We start from the raw sequence: 21,907 nt of genomic DNA, 5'->3' as shown, positions 1-21,907 counted from the left end.
CAAAATAATACTAAAACCTAGAATTATGTTGAATTCACTAAATATAATTGTATATACACACACGTACACCCATAAACACTACTTCACTCGTATATTACACTACAAAACAATCGAAAAGATAGAAGTTGTTTCATATTACTCTCTTTTTAATCAATATTCGTTATTTTAGAAGGAAGAAAAGACATTTTAGGAACTGTTAATTTTTGCGGAATTAAAGAATAACTGTGAAATATTTTTCTTGTTTTGCGAAATGCTCTCTCAATTAGTTACAAAGCAGCTGACTAACATATTGAGCCCTTGTAAGAAGTGAAAATATGCTGCAATTTTTGTGCTCCAATAGGTTAATTTTGGGGTTATTTTTTGTGGCAATTAAAACGCAATTCCTGTAGTTTTCTCTACTCCACAGGAAGACAACCAATACGTACCCAAGCCACGGCAAATATTATACAGCACCACCATTTTCTCTATGAACTAGTAATACACACAAAAACTTTACATTTCCAAATGATACTATATACACTAATGGGTTACTTCAAAACAGTGCGGGGGCAACTGCTCCTCTTTGCCCCTCCCACCCTAATCGCCGCCCATGAGGGTCAAAAACTCAATCCAAGACGTTCTGTTCGTTTCCAATTTAACCCCTTAGTAGAACGAACAGTTCATTCTATTGCACCCGTATACGGACCACTCATCAGAAAATCATACTTCCCACAGTTATACCCTTCTGTACGTGGAACAGTGGCAGAGTACTTACTTCTGGTTAATGGAGTCCCTGGTTCGATCTCTGGCCAAGTAAGTTTCTGATGGACAACGTATTCCCGTTTCCTTCCACACTCTCATTCCACCAATTATTCCATCATCGTTCACTTACCTTAATAGTCAACAGTCTCCCTTAGCCTTAACGGCATTATCATGAGATGTTAAACTCAAAGAAAAATTGTAAGCAGAGTTATAACATGTCTGAAAGTATAATGCGTTAATAGATTTCGATAAGTTTCCCTATAGCGGAAGAAAGCGTCATACAGTGGTTGCGTTTTTTCTTAGGAAACTTTTATAAGCACGCACTGCATTTACGATCAGTTTTGTTTGTAACTAACTGAAGTACCAGGCATTGCACGGGAAACACACTGATTATGCATAATATTTAGAAATAAGGAACTGAGCTCAATTAATAAGGAAGAGTAACGCCTTTGGCGTTACCCATGTTAGAAACTATATAACAAAGTCCCTGTCAAATGCAAAGAACTGAGTAAAATAAATAACTAAGAGCGAAGTTGACCAGGCCAGCCCATAGGCACGCTCTTGAAAAAAAAAAAAAAAAAAAAAAAAAACTTGGGCTTAAATGTCATGAGAACTGTCACTAATCAGTTTACCGACCCTGAAAACTAAAGTTTCAGTAACACAAATTTCGGTTATTTAGGACATTTCATTCATTTTTCACGCCTTTTCACCCTTCCCTCACGCCTATTATGAGGGAGGTATGAGCTTGAACTTAAGACAGCATCGAGGGTGCCACTGTTCTAGGGATGGTACCGAGACCGAGACGGCCTTTTATATACCGAGACGAGACCGAGACGGCCTTTTATCTACCGAGACGAGACCGAGACCGAGATCAAGCTCTATAAATCGAGACGAGACCGAGACGAGACTTAGGTCAGTCTCGAAAGTCTCGGTCTCGTCTCGAATATTGATATAGACAACTATTAAGATTGACCTTTAGTCAAAATTTCTTTCGTTGCTGTATTAGGTAATATGGGAACAGTTGACTAATGTTCAGTGGCGTATTTAGGGGATGGCTATCGGATTGAAGCCCCTCCCGAAATAGATTTGTTATTTTTTCGCATTGCACGTACAACGCAAATATTTCTTACTCGTTCTCAAGCCTCTCCACTACAGATGTGTATAGTCATCTCTGTCTCTCTCTCTCCCTCTCTCAACATATTATATATACACGCAGATCCAGGATATGATCGAGGGAGAGGCTAAACCAAGTTTAACATTTTATCCAGTGTAAAGAAAGAAGTAGGATTGAAGCCCATTTTATACAATGTATAGCTGAGCGTCCTCGCCTGTATATCATATCTAATATAAGTAAAAGGAAGAGTTTGTTTGTCTGTGTGTCTGTCTTTCTGATTGCCTGTGTGCGGCCTGGGGAGCAGACGAGAGTCCAAGAGTTACGAAATTTGGGTGACAAGTATCATGTCCCAGGCCTCAGACTAAGAAGAAGCTTTTTTTTTTTTAATTTTGAATCAGGAGGGGCGTTTACCGGGACATGTAAAAGTAGTAGAAAATGACCGATATTAGTGTCGAATACATAGTTTCGCAGTCGCTGAGATCAATGATGATACTTCCATTAACGATTACTTTCAAAGTCAGCTACCAGTGCATGCGGGCCGGGGTTCACTTGCGGGGGAGGGGAGTACCGAGACGTAAAAATAATACAAAATGATTGATATTAGTGTCAAATAGTTTTCGCGTTTTCTGAGTTCAATGGTGAAACTCCGATCGCATTAACCTCCAAATTCATCCCATTCAGCTGCGGGCTGGAGTTCACAGGAGGGATATCGAGACATGTAAAAGTAATCCAAAATGGCCGATATTAGCGTCAAATGTATAGTTTTTGCGGTCGCTGAGATCAATGGTGTCACTTCCATTAGCGATGACTTTCAAATTCAGCTACCAGTGCATGCGGGCCGGGGTTCACCTGCTGGGGAGGGGGTACCGAGACATGTAAAAATAATACAAAATGATCGATATTAGTGTCAAATACATAGTTTTCGCGGTTGCTGAGATAGTGATACTCCCACAGGCCTTGACTTCCAAATACTGGTCCCATGCGAAAAATGGATGTTTCATCTAGTTATATATAATAGTCATATATATTAAAAATGCTGAACTTTTTTAACATGCTGTGTGAAATATGGAAGGGGAAATTCTTCTAGATACTCTGCAATACCACTAGATAAACAAGCAATGTTGCCAACGCAACATAATGTTGTAATTTCTCAAATTGCACTACGTTTGATATTACATATTTCTGTTCAGTTAATTTAGTTTAGTGCGTGGGTTTTCTCGGGGTTCTCCCGTTTCCTCCCACCATTTCATTCATCTCTCATCATCACAGTCTCCTTTAGCCTAACTGGCATAACCGTGGGACGTAAAACTCAAAAATTTCATTTCATTTTTTAATTGAGTTTAACGCCTCTTTCAGCAGCGAGGTTATATGAGACTGAACCTACTGATTAACGTTGAATCTAAACTACATGAGCTCCCGCCGGGAATCTAACCCGGGTCTCTCACGCCATAGGCTAACTGCTTAGCCACGAAAGAGCTCTACATATTTCTAATTTAGATATTAAACCACAAAAGCACATATATTATTCAGTGTAACAAAGGACAATACATATCACTAACATCAACATTTTGGAGATCTCTAATAACTCAAATGGCAGGAACATTATAACATTAGTGTTCAGTAGTTTTAATTACAAGTCGCAGTTACATTATTTTAAGCAATGTTTCGAACTTAAATAAATTGCTAAATATTATTATAAATATAGTGCAAATAACGTAGCTAAAATGCAAAATATTTTAAAATTACTCGTAATTTGTTTTATGAGTACGATGAGCCTCTTTTCAAAACACAATGTTTTTCATAGTCTTTGGGCTACTTATAATGTTAATGTCAGAGTTTTCGTTCCAGCAATACATGTAAAAGCAAATTGTAACTGAAATTTAACGTAACTGACAACTTTTCAGTAGCACTAGTTGTTCTCCCTAAGCCTTAGGCCTGGTGTATTTTTTTTTTTTTTTTTTAGATTAAAACACTGCTTTATTAAAATTTTAATTACACCCTAACTGCATTTCATTTGTTATAGTTTGACCACCGACCACCTCAAACTCGATCCATACCATATAGCTATATGCAATTATTCAAAGACTTACAGTTAGTAATACACACTGTGTTGATTTTTGGTTTGTTTTGTTTTAGTTTAACGTCTCACGATTATGCTAGGGCGGCTAAAGGAGACGTGGAGTTACTGATCATAGTGGAATCCGAAAAACTTCGGTCGTTGAACATTACCGCCATCGGAAATCGAACTCGGGACCATGCGAACCAAAATCAAGCGTACTAGCCATTACAGCAAATGGGGGTTCTTACATTGTGTTGATTTAATTAATTGAGTCAGTGTTGCCAGATCCGAAGATCAAAAAGTAGCGTGTCTGTGCTCCAAAAGTAGAGGATATGAACTATTTGTAGCCCAAATATATAGAAATGAATTATTTGGCAACTAATGACTGGTACTAATGAAATAATGTTTAAAATAGACCGGAAAATGTGATGGACATATTGCAAGACGAAATTATGATCGTTAGACGAAAACAATTTTAGATTGGATATCTCGTGACAAAAACAGCCTAGGAAATGTCCGCATACAAGAAATTGTGACAAAATCAGGAACCTCTTGCGAGTAACCTGGAAAAGAATTACCCTAGGTAGATAGTTGTAGAGAAAACTTGGGAAGACTTCATCCAGCAGTGAATTGATAAGGTAAACGCGCCTGAATTCGACAGGCACCCGAATTCGACATACCTGTGCTTAAATGTTGTGAAATAAGCGTAAGATGTCATCCCTGCGATCGTGAATAGAAGTGGCAACATTATGGGAGTGTCTTTTCTCGTGTCAAAAGTGCGGTTTCAGTAGATGAGTCATACGCATGGAGAAAAGAAGTACATTGTTGTGTGTGTGATACACTTTTCGAGAAAAAACACATAATCTTAAGATAATCATAAGACGGCAGGTTATTTTCGTGAGACTTTTATTAAAGTTAGGTTTGCTTCAAACAAATAGTGGTACTTTAATGTTGTAAAGGAGTTTCAATCAGTGCGTTTTGTTTTCTTCTGTGAGGACAAAGGTTGTGATGTAGCTAACATGAACGGGGGGTTGTCGAAAACACGAGCCTTTATTTGTAACGTGAACCGGATTTCGACAAGGTTGTCGAATTCATGCTCAGTAGTACAAATATAATTTTAGCTGAATATCTAAACGTACAAGTATGTTCAAAGTTTTTCATAAAGCTATTTGTTGCATAATTCTCCGATAGTTGTAACCTCAGTTCGATATGGAATGTCGAAATCAGGTTCTTGCATGTCGAATTGAAGATCATCGAAGTAACTACTCAGTTCAGAAAATTTAAGTTGTGTTCTTTTGCCCGTCTGATAATTTCTGCATAATAATAAAACAATATTTGAAGCTGAGAAGAGATTACTACTACTAATAATGCCGACTTAATGTTTTACATGGATATAATTGAAGGTGTCGAATTCAGATACCGCAACTGTGGAAACCAGGTGAAGTGTGTCGAATTCGGGTTCCATTGGCGAGTTCCAGTTTCATAAAAAAAAATTAACATTAGCAATTGAGCCTTGAAGTGACTTTTAGTATTAGTAGAGACTGTACATTTCAAGGAAAAAAGTAGGCCAACACCGACCAATATTATGGCCACAATAGGCAATTGATTTTGAAAAAGGTCCTTAACCTGTCGAAATCCGGTGCGTTTACCTTAATGCTTGATTATGATGATGGTGATGATTTTATGTCGAGACCTCAGAGGTAAACTAAACCAAGTCATAATTTCGTAATTTTACAGGAGAAGCGAAAAGCCGGTTCCTTAACTAAGATCTATAATACTGTTTTTCGAACTATACTAAGTAGTAACAAAGTAGTAAGATGGCTTTAGACTTACATTATTACACACGAGAAAGAACAAAGTCTATTTAAAAAAAGTATTCTAACTCAATTCGATCAAAAAGTGACTTAACATAGTCTATCACTAATGTTCAGATATATATATGCTGTATACTACTGTATTAATATATACTGTATAAATTTACTAGGTAAAGTAGGGTGAAACTGGAACACACGCATGGAAGGCATCAGCGCTAGCAAATTAGCTCTGAAGAAGTACACCATACTATAATTCTAAGTCAAGAATAAGGCCAAAAATAAGAAGCAGAAACGACAGACTTTACAATAATAATACTTTTACAATTTTAATTTCACCTATTTATTTCGAGACTTTCGAGACGAGACCGAGATTTGGCCCTCGAGACCGAGACCGAGACAAGCATTTGTTGACCGAGACGAGACCGAGGCGGCGATTTTTGACTCGAGACGAGACCGAGACAGCTATTTTTAAACCGAGACGAGACCGAGACTGTACGAAGTCTCGTCTCGTCTCGTCTCGATACCATCCCTACACTGTTCATCTTAGCGACTCTCGAGAACTATGGATTCGGTACTAACATCAGTTAGTTTCGATTATTTATACAGTTTATACACTTTACTCCGTAGTATTTATTTTGTAATGACTTATTTACTTTGTAATAACTTATGTAAGTTATTAAAAAATAAATACAAATATTATTTAAAACATAGTTAACAAGGAACATAGACAACATAAGTCATCAATTACCGCTGAGTTCATTTTTCTAGTCGCTGCCTTAACCTAGATTTTTGGGTAATTCAAATTTGGTCACATTGTAATTTCCATGGATGGCATCACTGAAACTACTTCCAATTCGTATTTTCGGGTGTAGAATAACATTATATATTATTTTGGTAAGTTACATTTCATTATTTCTTTTCACGGAATCCGGAAAGTAAAAATTTCAGTTCTGGCCATCATTACTTCAGAGGAAAGGCATAATCTGTTAACAGTAAATCTGTATATTTTTGTACATTTAAAACAAATAATAATAATTGCAAAAATACCAAAAGCATCCTTTTTATTTTTTAACCATATCATGTATGTGATAAAATGATTCTATAAAAAGAAACTTCAAGAGTGTCATAGTTGTAACTTATGAGCAATGATACAATTTGTAACAAAACTGAAAACTGTATATTTTCGTACACGTAAAATAAAAAACAAATACCAAAAGCACAATTTTTACTTTTTATCTATATCATTTATGTACTAAGATAATTCTATTTAAAAAGTTTCAAAAGTTTCATAGTTGTAACTTACGAGCAATGACACAATTTGTAACAAAACTTAAAACTGTAATTTCTGTACATAAAAAATAATAATTACAAAAATACAAAAAAAAAACCCTCTTTATTATATAACCATACCATGTACGTGTTAAGATGAATGTACAAAAAAAGTTTCAACAGTTTCATAGTTCTAACTTTTCAGCAACGGCACAATTTGTAAAAAACAATAAAATTTGCTTTGTATGTCCCTTAATGTTTGATAGTGTAACGTTTTGCAAGGTTACTTGGGATCTACTGAAAGAGCAAAACGTAAGCTTTCATTTGACATCTGGATGAGTCCAATAACTTCAAAAATAAAGAAGTTATGGTAATTTTAGTTCCATGATGCTGAGTGCCGGAAAGTGAAATTGAAGCAAAATTCACATTTTTTTTAAATTTCTCCCCCGGCCCACTTCTCATCAAAAAATCGGAAAAAATTAATTTAGCATAATGTGATTGGTATTAATATATAGAAAAAAATTAAGAGAATCTGAGACATTGAAGCACGGTCATCTTTTAAAATTAGGTGATCTGACATGGAATGACCCAATTCCCTTAAATTGTGGGTCACATGATAAAAAAATAAAGTTGTTTGTAAATTTTGTTTAAAAAACTTGGACAGTTGTTAGAAAAGTTACTGAGTATTTTAAATGACTTAATAATGCGCGTCACAAAGATTGAACCGGACATTGCTCACTAATGAAATCACACCATACTCAGTGTCAGGTAACTCATTAGCTTTCAATTTTAATTGTATTTTAATATACAGGTTTTATTTTACATTTGTACTTTTCTGGTATTTCAATATGCAGTTCTCATTAGATTCATATCGCACCTCTTTAATTTAAATTGATTTTTAAACAACTCTGCACCTGTTGAAAATGTTCAATACACTTATTTTTCTTTACAGTATGTATAAAAATAAAAATATGCTTATCAGAACAAAATTCAACATAACATTAAAAAAAATATTTTCCGGTATTAGATTCTAATTATATATATAAATCTTCTGTTTATTTTCGCGACCCTCAGGTTGAGAAACCCTGCTTTACACCATACAAAAGATAAAGTTAACAAGAATTTGAGAGATGATTTTAAAAAATGGATCAAAAGATTGCGATCTTGGCCAAGAATTTTAGCAATGATAAAAAAAAAATGCATCAAAAGATTGCGACCTTGGACAGTAACTATATTATTGCATTAGGGGCCACAAAATTTTTGAATGGCCCCTAAACCGAGTTTTCATTTTTAGGGAATAAGCACATCATATTAAGTTAAGTGATAGTTTGGGTTTGGCTACACTATAGGTAGTTCTCCAGATATAAGGCCTGCAAGAAAATTTTTACCTGAAATATATTGGATCTTTTGATCCAAAAAAGAAAGGTCTTTTAGAAACATTTTAAAAAGAAACTGTAAGCATAAAAACTAACTCTGATCAATTCAGCGAGATGTGCATCTTTGAATGCAATTTCCTCAAAATTAACACTCGAAACCCCATACGGTTTCTGTAGTAATGACGATATGCTCTTGGCCTCAGTTACACCACTCAAAGCAGAGATGGTGCTTCTAATGTATATGCTGTCCGGTCATGAAGCTTCCATCAAATTCAGCAGGGAATACCTCGTTAGTGTACAATTACCAATTACTCTACAAGAATAAAAGAAAAAAACTCATTCCGTTCAGTTTAGCTGAGTTGCAGGAAGAACCGTTAAGCACATTCTGTTCTTTTTAAAAATTATAACAAGCAAAAACTGCAGTTAGTGAACCATGTAATGAGCCCTATCTGAGTGCTGCTCTCAAAATGTATATCCTACTTTCAACGGTTACCTTACCCTTTATACATTTACATTTACTTTATACATACTTTTTAAAGATAACCAAGAAAGTTCTGTCGCTTTTTCACCCACCACTTTCCAATATCGATATGTCACTTAAGACGTACCTGGAAGATCACAAATAGTCTCCATCAGCATCGACGACCTTCTGCCAACGTTCTGAAGGTCATGGATTCCATCGCGGTAAAACTGGTAGGCCATGAAGCGAAGAAGGTATCAAGTGCATTTACACCTCACCACTACTGGGGATTTGAACTGGCGTCTTCTAAGGTGATTTCCAAAGAATGGAATAGACGATGATCGGACGGTGGAATGCCCGGGGAATATGGCAAATGCAATAGTGTTTCCCATCCAAGGCGTAGAATAGTCTCCCGGGTCATCCCAGCCACGTGGGGCTTAGCATTGCTCTTTAACAGGAAGACCCCTTTGTGATTCAAATTTTTGAGTTTTTATTGAACACGGATCAACTTTGCATTGATTCTCTGACCAACTGGTAGCAGTTTCCGATGAACGATGCCACAAGTAATCCACCAAACACACAGGAGGACCTTCTACAGGTGCAATGCTGGTTTCGGTTGTTTTGGATCCGGTTCATGGGATGCTAACCAATGATGACGGTGCCGTGGAGCTTCGTACAGAATCCACTTCTCATCACATGTCAACATCTTGTCCAGAAATGGCTGCTTCCTCAGACGAGACAGCAAAGAAACACAAGGTGTCTGCTCGCATTGCCTTCTGGCCCGGAGTCAAGTCATGTGGGACTCATCGACCCAACTTGTAGTACTTCCTAAGTTGATGGAGGTGCTGCCGAATGGTTTCTCCACTCACACTGAATTGTACTCCCAGTTCCTCACATGTCTGGCCACTGCTCGCCTCAATTGCTGCCTCAAGATCTTTATTTTGTACATGTGTTTGTCTTCCGTCACGTGGTGCGTCTTCGGGTGTTTCGTCACAGTCCTCAAACTTGTTAAACCACTGCTGCACTGTACGCGTAGTCACAACACCCTCACTAAAGGCCTGGTATATGTTCCGCCCCGCTACAGTGGCGTTTAACCCCACTTTGAATTTCTACAGCTTACACGCCCTTATGACGCTCTGTGGAGGTCCTATGTTCACACTGTCCTTACGCAAGTTGACGGTGTAATTGAACTGTCACAACCAGGTAGTATGTTGGGTATATCCACATCAACATCTGGCCTTCGCCTTATCTCCATTCGCATTCAGCTCACGGTGTGAGGGCGAATGGAACATAGACCTCCACAAAAGATGACAGAACTTTCTTGGTCACATTTATATTTTCACAGAAAACAGTGACTGAATGCTAAAAACTTCTCCTTTGTTACGAAGGTGTCATGTCACTGGCTCGACTCCAGGTTATACTATTTTGTAGTAAGCATCGCGCCTGTGTGACTTCTCACTGTTCTTCCCTCCCGTTTATTTTCACATTTTAAATACATCAATTCTTCTAAAGAATTATCGTTCAGTTATATTTACCATTAGTCTCTGTTGATAGGACGTAAAAGAGGGACGCTGACCTTTTAGATTAGCACTTTGTTAAATAATAAAAATTATAAGGCAAAAATTAATATTTAAACTGTTACAACGTCTTGAAAAACGTAAAACCTACTACAAAATGTAAGGAATAGCTATAATGTATGTTTCCGCTTTTAAAAAAGGAGTAACTTGAGGACAAAGAACTATCAAAGACTTACAAATTGCGCCAGGTAATATCTGCAAAATGCTATCCAGCAAATTAATAATCGTTTCCATATTTTCTTATAAGACATAAATGTGAATGCCCTATAAAACATCATACTCGTCGAGCACTTAAAAATTTCGACACAACACGACAACTCGTTAAAACGACTACAATAATAAATAAATAAATCAGTATAACCAAAATTTCCGGGACCTCTGAAATTAATTAAGGGTATTATTTAGTTCTTTCGCAAATCGTTTGTTCCAGAACTTGCTGCTGTAGTATCATAATGTCAGCAAGTAGTCAAGAGGCACGCACCCACAAATTTTTGTTGGAGGTCCAAAGTTCGGGGTGTCCAAGTACAAGACACTTTTCCTATATAGTATTGAACCGGTGTTAGTTTGCATCCGAAAAGACAATATGCAATTGTTTACGTGCTGCCACTTCTGTTATCAGAGAAAATTATAGAACCAGATTAATTTATAAGAAAGAATGCAAAACAAGTGTAAAGTCAAATGTCTATGCTCCACCAATCACTTCCCTGCTAAACAATCAATTTTACAAAGAAGTGTACAAATATAGTATGTCGAAAAAAATGAAATGAAATCTTGAAGTTTTATGTCGCAAGGTTATGTCGGCTAGGCTAAAGAAGACGGTGATGATGAGAAATGAAGGAAAATGGTGGAATGAAGAAGAGGGAGAGCCCCGAGAAAGCCCACGCATACGGTGTTTGTCCAGCACAAAATTCACTTAGCGAGAGCTGGGAGGAACCAAGGACCCCATGCACCAGAGATGAACGCTCTACCACTGAGCCACTCCGGCAAAAAAAAAAAAGTGTGTCGAGTTACGAAATTTTCAAAGGGGTCCGAACCAAGCGGACTCCCGCGTGAGTGCACCCCTGATAGTTGCAGGTCTTCATGCAATTGTACTATGCTCTTTACCTGTATCACTTAGGTTAGATATAAGTTCCCGCTAAGCATTTTCTGTTTAAGTGCAAAAGAAAACTATCTATCTAACAATGAATTTGTACGTCACAAGACAACCCAAACGATTGGCCTCCGTTGGAGAGTTTCCTCATATGACCAATGTTATCAACCTTCCTTTTACTGAATTGTAGTCATTATGTCGTATAGATAACATATTTTTACAAAAAGCTAAAAACAATATCCTTGAGAATTCTAAGAAGGAAACAAGAAATTTACAATCTAAATAATGTGAACATTTCTCAACGATATTTAGTACCGTCGTACCACCTTTAAAACATGCAATTAATTCTCAAAAGTTTCAAGAGATAATACTCCGAAAGAGAGAGTCTATCCGTTTACATTAATAAAAAATAATAAAATGGTGGGTGTGCCACTCACTAGGGTTTGGAAATTAAAGGGATTAAGATTAGGAATTAGATTTCCGAGCTTTCGGTATCTATCGCCTTGTTAGCGCGTCACGCTATCCGAGGGATGACGTCACACTATCGAGGAAAGCAAAGGAAGGAAGCAGCCTAGGGCCTATACGTTCGGTACCATCCTGGCATTTGCCTGGTGAATGACGGAAACGTCACTCAGGATGTCTGCACTGAAAAAGCTTTAAACTTTTTCGACCGAGTGTCCCCACCGAGAATCGAACCTGGGACCGCTCGGAAATTAAAATGGAATCTAAAGGTCCCGAGGAGGTATTACTTTTTCCCCCTTCAGAATAGAAGACAATTTTCATCGCATACTTATATATCTGTTATAATTTAGCCTTTGCCCTCGTGAAAGCATTCTAATGTCCTCACGGGGCCATGAGGTCTCAATGGTGGACCTCTCACCTCTGTTCTGAGGGGTCCGATCCCAGGGCACGCGAGTTTGAAGTGAACAACATCGTACCCGTGGGTCCCTTAGGGTTCTCCTGCTTTTTCTCATATTCTCATTCCACATACATTCAGTTTCACTAATTATCTAATTCAGCTTCAAGTATTATTGATTATCTGCTTCAGCTTCCTGTGCATCGCGGTGGCACAGTAATAGAGCAGTGTGATGGGCCCCTGGTTCGATCCCAGACGATGTAAGTAGTGGACAATATTGTGTCCGTGTGTTTCCACAGGATTTTCCTGTTTCCTCCTGAATTCTCATTCCACCTAGTAATTTCCTAAGTATCCATTTTAATGATATGGTGCATTTGTAACTGAGTAATATGTGGGCAAGCTATTGTCTTCTAATGTCATTATATATGGTTTACTAGACTGAAACCCCGTATTCCTACCAAAGTGGATCAAAATTTCCTTACAATGCTACGCCAATAACGAAAAATCTTCGTCCAACCAGAAATTGAGTCTGAGACTGCACCATCTACACATTCAGCCACAGAAGAAATTCCGAGAAAGTTTTTTTCTTTATTTTTTACTCATTTTTTCTTTCTTTGCTAGCTTATAAGATGCATTAATAATGGATATTTTTCACACATCATATGAGTACTGGACTCACTGGAACATGACGATCAGCTAGCTGGCCTGGTGAATACATTCTTTAAGGTCTCTTAACGGTTTTGCTTAACGTATTTCTTTTCAAATTCTCTGATGGCTTCTTATTGCTATCACGTAGCTCTACGTAGCCACATCACTATGCGAAACACACAATGACTATTCGATAAGTTTACAAACTATATTAGCTCATTCGAATCCTCCACACAAAAAACACTGCATGTTGATTCTATTTCCCCCTCAATGGTCCAGGTTATATACCTATAGTCACCATCATAAATATATGCCATTATTGGCAGATCGCTTGCCTCAACTAAGAAATTTCCATGCACCAAGGTCTTCAGCTAAATTATTCGTCTTCACGTACGATTTTTGTTTTAACACTATATAGCAAGTGTAACGTCTTTCTCCCCTCCCCCTTTCTCCTGCCACCATACCTTTACGTACGTACGGTCGTAAAGGTAGTACGTTGGTCCATTCCTGGCCAATCCCCCAACCAGTTTATTTTCATCTAGATAATATTATCTAGAAATGTTCTTATCTCTCGTGCTATTTTTGACATCTCATTCATCTCTCGTTTGACCCAGCTCTCTCCATTCTTCTCCACACCTACATTTCGAAAGCCTCCATTCTTTTCACATTATGAGGTCAAAATACTTTTTTTTCAATTTTCAAAATAAAAAGTAAGCACTGAGCATAAATACTTCAAAGGAAAACGTAGTACGCGATCAACATACAGAACTTTAGAAGATATCGTATTCATATCCATGCCTTGGCTAAAAACTAGTTTGCATTCTTTGCGCAGGAGATCGGGGTTCAATCCTCCTGACAGAATATATGTTTGGTATCATTCAATGATGCTCATTATTTTTGTTCACATTTTTTTCCTTTCGAAATACTACACATCAAAGAACAATATTAAAGTGTTTGTATGTAATTTTCTAGTAAATATACAATGCAATGACAAGTACCTAATTTATGTAATCAAAGCACTGATTCAGTAAGCAATTTGTTTCTTCAGACTGTCTAGCTCTGTGTTCCAATCTTTTTTCTCTTGAAAACTTTCAGATGAAGCGCGATTGTTTTTATTATAACTATATTTTTTTAAACAACCGTACCTTTTATCTGGTGCAGTTAACAGATACCCAGACCATCAAGTAAAATTAACGTCCACAGCCTTCCCCATAATATTATCTCGCATCCAGAAAGCGGGATTAGTTACAGGAGCACGTCACGTATAGCTAGGTGCTACATACAATAAGTAGTCAGTGATGACTTTCAGGAGGCGTCCTGGAATGAAACTGTACTCAACGCGTGTTACCTATATTTTTTGCAGTTCTACTTTAATCCCTTGTGTACTGACAGTCCCAACTCCCCCCCCCCTGAAAAAAAATCATCTTAAATCATCACTGTAAGCAGTCTCATATCATCATTAGTTCAACTTACTTGAGTAGTGGTGGAAAATAAATTTCTGGCAAGGGTGCCAGTTTATCAAAATCAGGGGGAGTGACCTCTAATGTCGCCCACGAGGCAAGACGAGAAATTTCTCGTCTCGTGGCAACCTTAATCCACGCAAGTGTTAGATCTCAAACACTGTTTTAAGTTACATGATTCTTAGTATAAAAAGTAAAATTTGATAAAGTTATTGTGCGAAGTCAACGAAGAGCCTCTAAATTTAAATCTTTGAGCTTTATGTACCACGTTTATGTCGTGTAGACTAAATGATACAGTAATGGTGAGAAATGAATGAAATGGTAATGAAGACAGTGGGCGAAAACGGAACAACCCCGAAAAAAAAAAACACTCCACTACGAAGCCCATTTGGCACAAGCTGGGATCGAACCAGGGACCCCACGCCGAGGACGTGAACGCTCTACCACTGAACCTCTGCGACCCCATGAAAAGCCTTTATCAACGTTTAAAGATACGCTAGTCATTACAGAATATCCTTCAATAATAAATATGGTTTTGTCGTACCACACCCAGCTATCAGCTGGTAACTTCTACATTAAATTACATGTTTAAAAAAGCATATATTTTGTACAGTCCTAAGTAAAGAAATCTGCAACATGGGCATGTAAGTTTATTGTGAAACGACGAATTCTTTTGCTCCAAAATAAGTTTCCAGGGCAGGACGCCGAGGTTTTTCCTGGCGTAATTCGTGCCACTTAGACGTTATGTCGATTCTCTGGCCTGTTAGTCGTAGTTTCACAATAAACTTTGAAATCATGTTTTTTTTGCCGTCGTTTGAGTTTTGTAAATACAAGCATAACACGCTCACTGTCACTCACTCACTCTCTTTCTCTCTCTCTCTGTCACTCATTAAGTTCATTCATTCCAGCTTTACTACGGCAAATCACAATTCCATCCGCACTTATATTTTGTCGCAAACCGAAGCTGGGCAAAGTCGGTTGTTGCAGATTTTTTTGCTGCAGACTGTACATAAGTACAAAACGAGACGAGAAAAATCGAGACAAGACGAGAAATTTCTTTGAGAATTTGCTTATTTGAGAATCAAGACCAGACGAGAAAGAATTCCTTGAATCGAGACTAAGCGAGACTCCTACAAAATATGAAAGAAGCTTATTTCTCGTCTCGTCTCGTCTCGTCGGCAATATTAGTCCTCTGACAGTTCACGACTCGGGGATCTAGGAATACAGAATACCACTCAGACTATCGGGCATATCAGGGTACTCCCCCAAAATTTTGAAAATTGATCCTCCTGGAAATACAGTTTCAGGTATCTGAATGAACATGGAATATTTTTCGTGATTGTTTCCCCTTTTTCCTATTTTTTTTTTCCACAATGGAAAATATGTATTTTGAATGTAAGTATGGCGGCGTAACCAGAGACGTTCTAGGGTTCTAAAGTCCTCACCCCCCAATCTAAATTCTCGTCATGCCATTCTGAACGCCGATTATTTATGATATAGGAAGTGTGATAAATTGTAGCTGAAAATACCACGGATAAACGCTCGTTCAATTTGTCGCTTAAACAATACTCAGTGTCACAATTCAAATATTTTATATGTTTCCATCCCTATTAAAGTTTTATCAAATGTTATATCTCCCCAATCTCCACACTATGAAAACACTGTCATTTAAGATAGCTATGCGATGAAAATTGACGAACTCGAGAACAACTCGAAGTTTTCTTTTTCTTATAGTACCAAAAATATTTAATACACTAACTTTCTACGGAAGGTATTTAAAATCTTATAGTTATTATTGAGATACATTAGTTTAAATCTGAAATCAATAACAGTTTGATCTGCACTGTACGTATTAATATTTCCGAATGTGTGCTTGATAGGAAAATTTTGACAAAGTACCAGATATATTCATATATCACACAGATTTCCAGATAGTCTATGAATACCAATTTATAATGAAAAGAAGCCGTCCAGAGCACGATGACACTGTGGAAAACTTGTAAGAAAAGTTAAGATGCCCCTCACCAGTTTTGAATACGGAAGCTTCCTGATTGCGAATTAAGAACGCTAACCACTTATTATTATTATTATTATTATTATTAAGTTCCATTACTCTCTTTCTGACACTTTCAATGCATACTAGACTCGACAGAGCCATAAACTTGAACACAGAAGACATGAACGTTCTCTTAACGGGATTCGAATCCAGCATGGCTTTCACCTTATTACGATCATCAGCCAAATCCCTCAGACTGCACGACTGCGCCTAGCAATAATCTAGCGTGCGCACACGATTAATGCAATTAATCCTCGTAAGAATGGATCAGCCTTATCACCTACGTCACTAAAGTTTGGTTTATCTTAAGCTCATCCCTACTTCTGTTGTGAGATTTTAGCTTCTGAAGTTTCGGATAGAATTTTCATTCGGTTCCGCTTATATCAGCAATTAATTTTACATACATACTTTCTGATGAAAATTCAATCGTTGGGGAAACTGGTCCTGTGAAACTGTCAGGAAAGTGGCCCAACATCTTATATATTAGCGACGTCATTTAGAAATTTTCGTATGTATACGTTCGATCGTTTTGAAAAATGTAACATATACCCACAACCGTATAAACTCGTTTTTTCGAAAATGTAAGGTGAGTGAGTATATGTTGGACCATAAAAATATGACATGGATATATAAGGCCTGCGCCATATATGTCCCATTACGTCCCTGAATATTTTAAACTCCCAAATATTACTATGAGTTGTTATGCAACATTCAACAGCAGGATTAGGATTAGGAATTAGATTCCTGGGCTTACGGCATCGATGGCCATGTTAGTCAGTGGCGGATCTAGCCCGGGGCCTGGGTCTAGCCCCCCCCCCCAGTTTTTTGAGTAACCAAAATAATTTAAGCTATTATTTATACATATTTTAAAGTTTACTATAAACTTATGATATACCTAAAATAGTTTGGATTCTTGCTGGCTCACATTTTTTACCTTCTGATGTTAGACCGCCACTGATGTTAGCCCGTCACATATAATTTCATAAGGGAAAACGTCCTTTGACGATCACATTGACCGGGAAATCGGAGAGAACGAAAGAACCAGAGAGAATCGGAGAGAACTTAGGACTATTGTGTTAGGTACTATCTCGGTATTTGCCTGGTGTGAATGAGGAAAACAGAAAAAAACTCACTCAGAAGATGTTATACCTTTTCGATGGAGTGTTCCCACCGGGAATCGAACCCGGACCCACATATTCAACAGCAAGTTTTGAAGGGACAAAACGGGTATTGGAATTTCAGTTTTTGTTCTTTATTTCCTTATTCAGCACCGAGGATATGAGAGACAGGACCTACTATTAATGTGGTCTTCGAACCAGGATCGGTACAGATGAAACGTGCGCAACTATGCAAGATCAACAGTATACGCTGTTGCCCACCCCATTACCTCGGCTGGAAGAGAGATGGATTAGAGGATCATGCCACGGGTAAAAACACATATTTAATCTAATCTCAGATATTTTCCAGCAGTTTCGACTAAAATGTAATTGGAAAGGAAACTGAACTCACACTAGACCGCCCTAGCTGTAAGATTGTACTAAATTTCTAATAAATCTCACTTTGTGACTTACCTTCACTTTCTGCGAATATTTCAAGGAAGGTCCTTTGCGCAAATCATGATGATAATTTCTGGCTACGGAGTCTGCTAGTGCACGCTGTAGTTTCTCAACACGATACGTGTGTCTCCAACCGAAAATCTGAGCCAATTTCTCCGCCACATCGGAGCATCGCGGGCCCACAGGTTGGCAACTGTCAAACATTGTCATAAAAAACAACAAACAGCACCTAACACTAAACTATGCGAACAATTTTCATAACATCCTCGAAACTAACATTACAAAACACACACCACCAAAAGATCCCAAGGATAATTTTATTACTCCATGAAAGTATGCACAAACACAATTCCCAATAACGAATTCATCAATAATTCACATTATTCCTCAAGCAATGTACAGTTTACCAGTATTCACTTTTTTTCTAATAAATAAAATTATACACAATTCACATTCACCAGGAGAAAACACTGCTTCCAATCCACAGACTATGATTGCATCTTGTACTTCATGCACTCGAAGTCACTGCTATAATTATTATGATTAGTTATCGATACCACCGTGAAAGTACCAAGTGGCACACTTCGAGCGCCTCAGCCTACTTGGCCAAAGCGAACACAACTGTCAGCTGGATTTTTACCTTCTCCAACTCCTGCTGAGATTATATCGACGCTAACGGCCTCCTGTGGCGAATCGCGGAACTAGGTGAGCATTCAATGCACGAGAAAAATTTCAATCAACTTATCCAAACCATAATGCTTACTTTTTAGTTTAGCGTCCCTTTCATCAGCGAGGCTACATGAATTGACATATACATGAGGTCAGGGCTGTATTTATGCATAGGCCAACATTGGACAAACATACGCCATGGCCCAGGGCAGCAAATTTTATTTAACCACTATTTTTCTCATACTACACTTCTGGAAATCGAGACAAACACTGATTTTTAGGGACGGTATTTTCTAATGGACGACAAAAATGATAAATATGGCCCTGCTACAAGAGACGATAATGAATAATTCTAATGTTCAACAAGGGCACGGTGACAGTGGTAAAGCGCTTACTTCGGTACGTGGGGTCTCTCATTCGATCCCCGGCCAAGTAAGTATGTGGTGGACAACATCGTTCCGTGGGTTATGTTTGGGTACTCCCGCTTCCTCCCACATTATCATTCCATGAAGTTTTCCATCATTCACTTGCATTATTTATCGTCTTCCAGCACACACAATACGTGAATAAACTAACTTTCATCTATTTCTTTTCCAAGGATAGCTACCTATACGTGGTGCTGGGGTCATGGTAGGTCAATCACTGGCTAAGGCGCTCATCTCTGATGCAAGGTTTCCCTGGTTCGATTCCATGTCATATGAGCCTGTGGTGAACAATATCGTATTCATGCCTGTTTACGGAATTCTCTCGTTTTCTCCAGCATTCTCATTCTACCATAACCATTCATCTCTATTAGCGTAAAACGGTAATAATCGTTGAATGTTGAAGGTTAAAAAAAACTCCAGACTTGATTTAAATTGTTCGATTAAAAGTACTTTTACCTTTTCCGAATTAATAGGATCAGTTGACAGTATTGCAATATGAATAGTTAGAAAATTTATTAGTAAAACGCTACTGTTTCACAAAGGAACATAATGGCTACATAAATTATTTATCCAAGCGACATACTACAGTAATAATACGGTAGAAATATGATAAACCTCATTACCATACAAACATACATAAGGGAAGCATTGGGAACAATATGATCACTTCAACGCCTTATATGCATCAACAAAGAGAACTAACATTGCCCGACCTTGTATCGTAACTTAGAGATGGAAGGGTTAGCAATTTTTTTTTTTTTTTTTTTAATAAAGAAGTTTCTTTTTCGCGATTTTTGTCGGACAAATTCTGTGCTTTTAACATATTTTGATTTCTATTGAAGAAACAACACTACATTACACGTATGTTTTCCCATTCTAACACGAAAAAAATACTTAATTCCCACATTCTTAGCAGAAAATCCTGAAAACGTTTAAGAATCAAAGAAAATGGTCGATTCGATACGAAAGAAAAAGTGAATATTGACGGACGCAGTGGGATTTTCTACTTCCAATAAATTGATTATAGAGCAATTAGATTAAGATTCATCTATATATTAAAATGCTAGGTTTATTTTATGTTTGTGGTCAAGAAAAGCTTATATATTTGTGAAGGCTTATATGTTTGTGGACAATTCTTTTAACAACGATATCTCGGAAACCACAAACTCTAGAAAAATGCCGTTTTCACTGATTAATTTCAAATTTTGTGTACGTTGCTCAAATCTAATTGAATATTTAAAAAACATGTCTGTTATTTCTTTATTACATTTTTAGGAATACACTGAAAGTATTGAATTTTTAAAAGTAAAGCATATCCTACGAGTTATACATTCCAAAACCACACAGTTGTATACTAGGGTAGTATATCTTTCAGGCGTTCGTTTCATGACTAAATGATAATGGAAAATGAAGGATAACCATTCTTTCAGTCTAAGATGAATCTTTATTTTATGAAGTATTTTGCAATTGAACACCATATATCACTGACATCATAATTAATTGTGTATGTAATGTATTTGCTTATTACAAATGCATGCAAGAAGAAAGAAAATACTGATCATACATGAATTATAAACTCCTACCGAAAGTAGGCTCAAATCTTGCAAGCAGTGCGAGATGTTGACAAAATAATCGAAAAAATCTCCCCTTCGTGATACCTCTTGCCGATTTTTATTGATATTCCTTTCACTTGTGTCTGTAAAGGGGCATGTACAGATATTGTGAGATATGACAAGGAGATTCATGTCCATATGTGAATAATGTACTGTGTAGTGAAATCAGGTTCAGCTAGTGTTCTATTAAACGTTTAATAAGTTACGAATTACTGTTCTGAAAGTGTAAATGATTTTCTGGAACAAAATTATTGTTTAAAATTTATGAACAAGGTAAAACTTCATTGAATCTCATGTATATATCATATTTATTGAGGTTGCTAAACATTCGAGAGGAGAGCGTTTAAAATGTTATCCACAAGTTTCCTTTTAGAATCGTGACACAATATAACAGTAAAGGAAGAAGCAATTCTGCAAATAACAATATTAAACTAAGATCATACCCATAACAGCCGTTTATAGCTTTAATCTGTAAATTGAAGTTTCTGAAGCTCAGAATAAAATGTTTCGCCAACCGAAAGAAACATGTAAACAAGATTTTATGAAAAACGACTTTGTATCTTTTTCTTGGTTTATGAAATTTTCTTTGCCTATCGGATTGAATTTAGGCAACTAGTGAAACACATACTATATAGATGTAGGCGTATAACTTCCAGGTACTAGATAGAATGTTAGGGAACCAGAGTGTGTGTGGCACCCTTGGGATATGTGAGTTGCATAACATAGTCGATATTATTCTGCACCCGACAATACGATAAGTAATTGTAAAATGCTTCCACTTATATTTCAAGGGGGGTGTGGATGATAGAAGTAGATTGTTTTTATGAGAGAAAGAACACGGATGAAGTGTAAGATCAAATTTTCATGTTATATCAATCATTTCCTTGTTAAACAAATACCAGTTTAATTGAAGAAGTGTACTCAAAGTATGTTGAATCAGCAAGTTTTTTGGGGGGTTCTGGACCCGGTGTCCCCCCTTCCGCGTGTGCGCCCGTGACGAAACCTATTCTCGGAACGCTGAATCTATAACAGAACACTACACCTTGCTATTTCATACAGGTTTTCCTCTGATACATGTCAACAGAGAAATAATTGGATATATTAAAATTGTATAACAATTCTCA

The 21,907-nt window shown here is 37.2% G+C and overlaps 1 protein-coding gene across 10 annotated transcripts in view; it reads right to left on the bottom strand.

The window, feature by feature from the left end:
- The window catches only part of baz (par-3 family cell polarity regulator), a 477,788-nt gene that overhangs the window by 280,504 nt on the left and 175,377 nt on the right, over positions 1 to 21,907 (bottom strand). For 7 of the 10 annotated variants that reach the window (XM_081740528.1, XM_081740531.1, XM_081740532.1 and 4 more), the window contains exon 1: positions 18,092 to 18,677. The exons of 1 other annotated variant lie outside the window; for it this stretch is intronic. In XM_081740528.1, the coding sequence (XP_081596654.1) occupies positions 18,092 to 18,286 (195 nt within the window). In that variant the 5' untranslated portion in view covers positions 18,287 to 18,677. Of the gene's footprint in view, positions 1 to 18,091; positions 18,678 to 21,907 lie in introns of those variants that run through there. 2 more of the 10 variants (XM_081740534.1, XM_081740535.1) reach the window with 1 other exon arrangement.

The sequence above is a fragment of the Thermobia domestica genome, chromosome 15 (genome assembly GCF_964235325.1).
Source record: "Thermobia domestica chromosome 15, izTheDome1.hap1.1, whole genome shotgun sequence".
Classification (NCBI taxonomy): domain Eukaryota; kingdom Metazoa; phylum Arthropoda; class Insecta; order Zygentoma; family Lepismatidae; genus Thermobia; species Thermobia domestica.
This window is presented reverse-complemented; position numbering and strand designations above follow the sequence as displayed.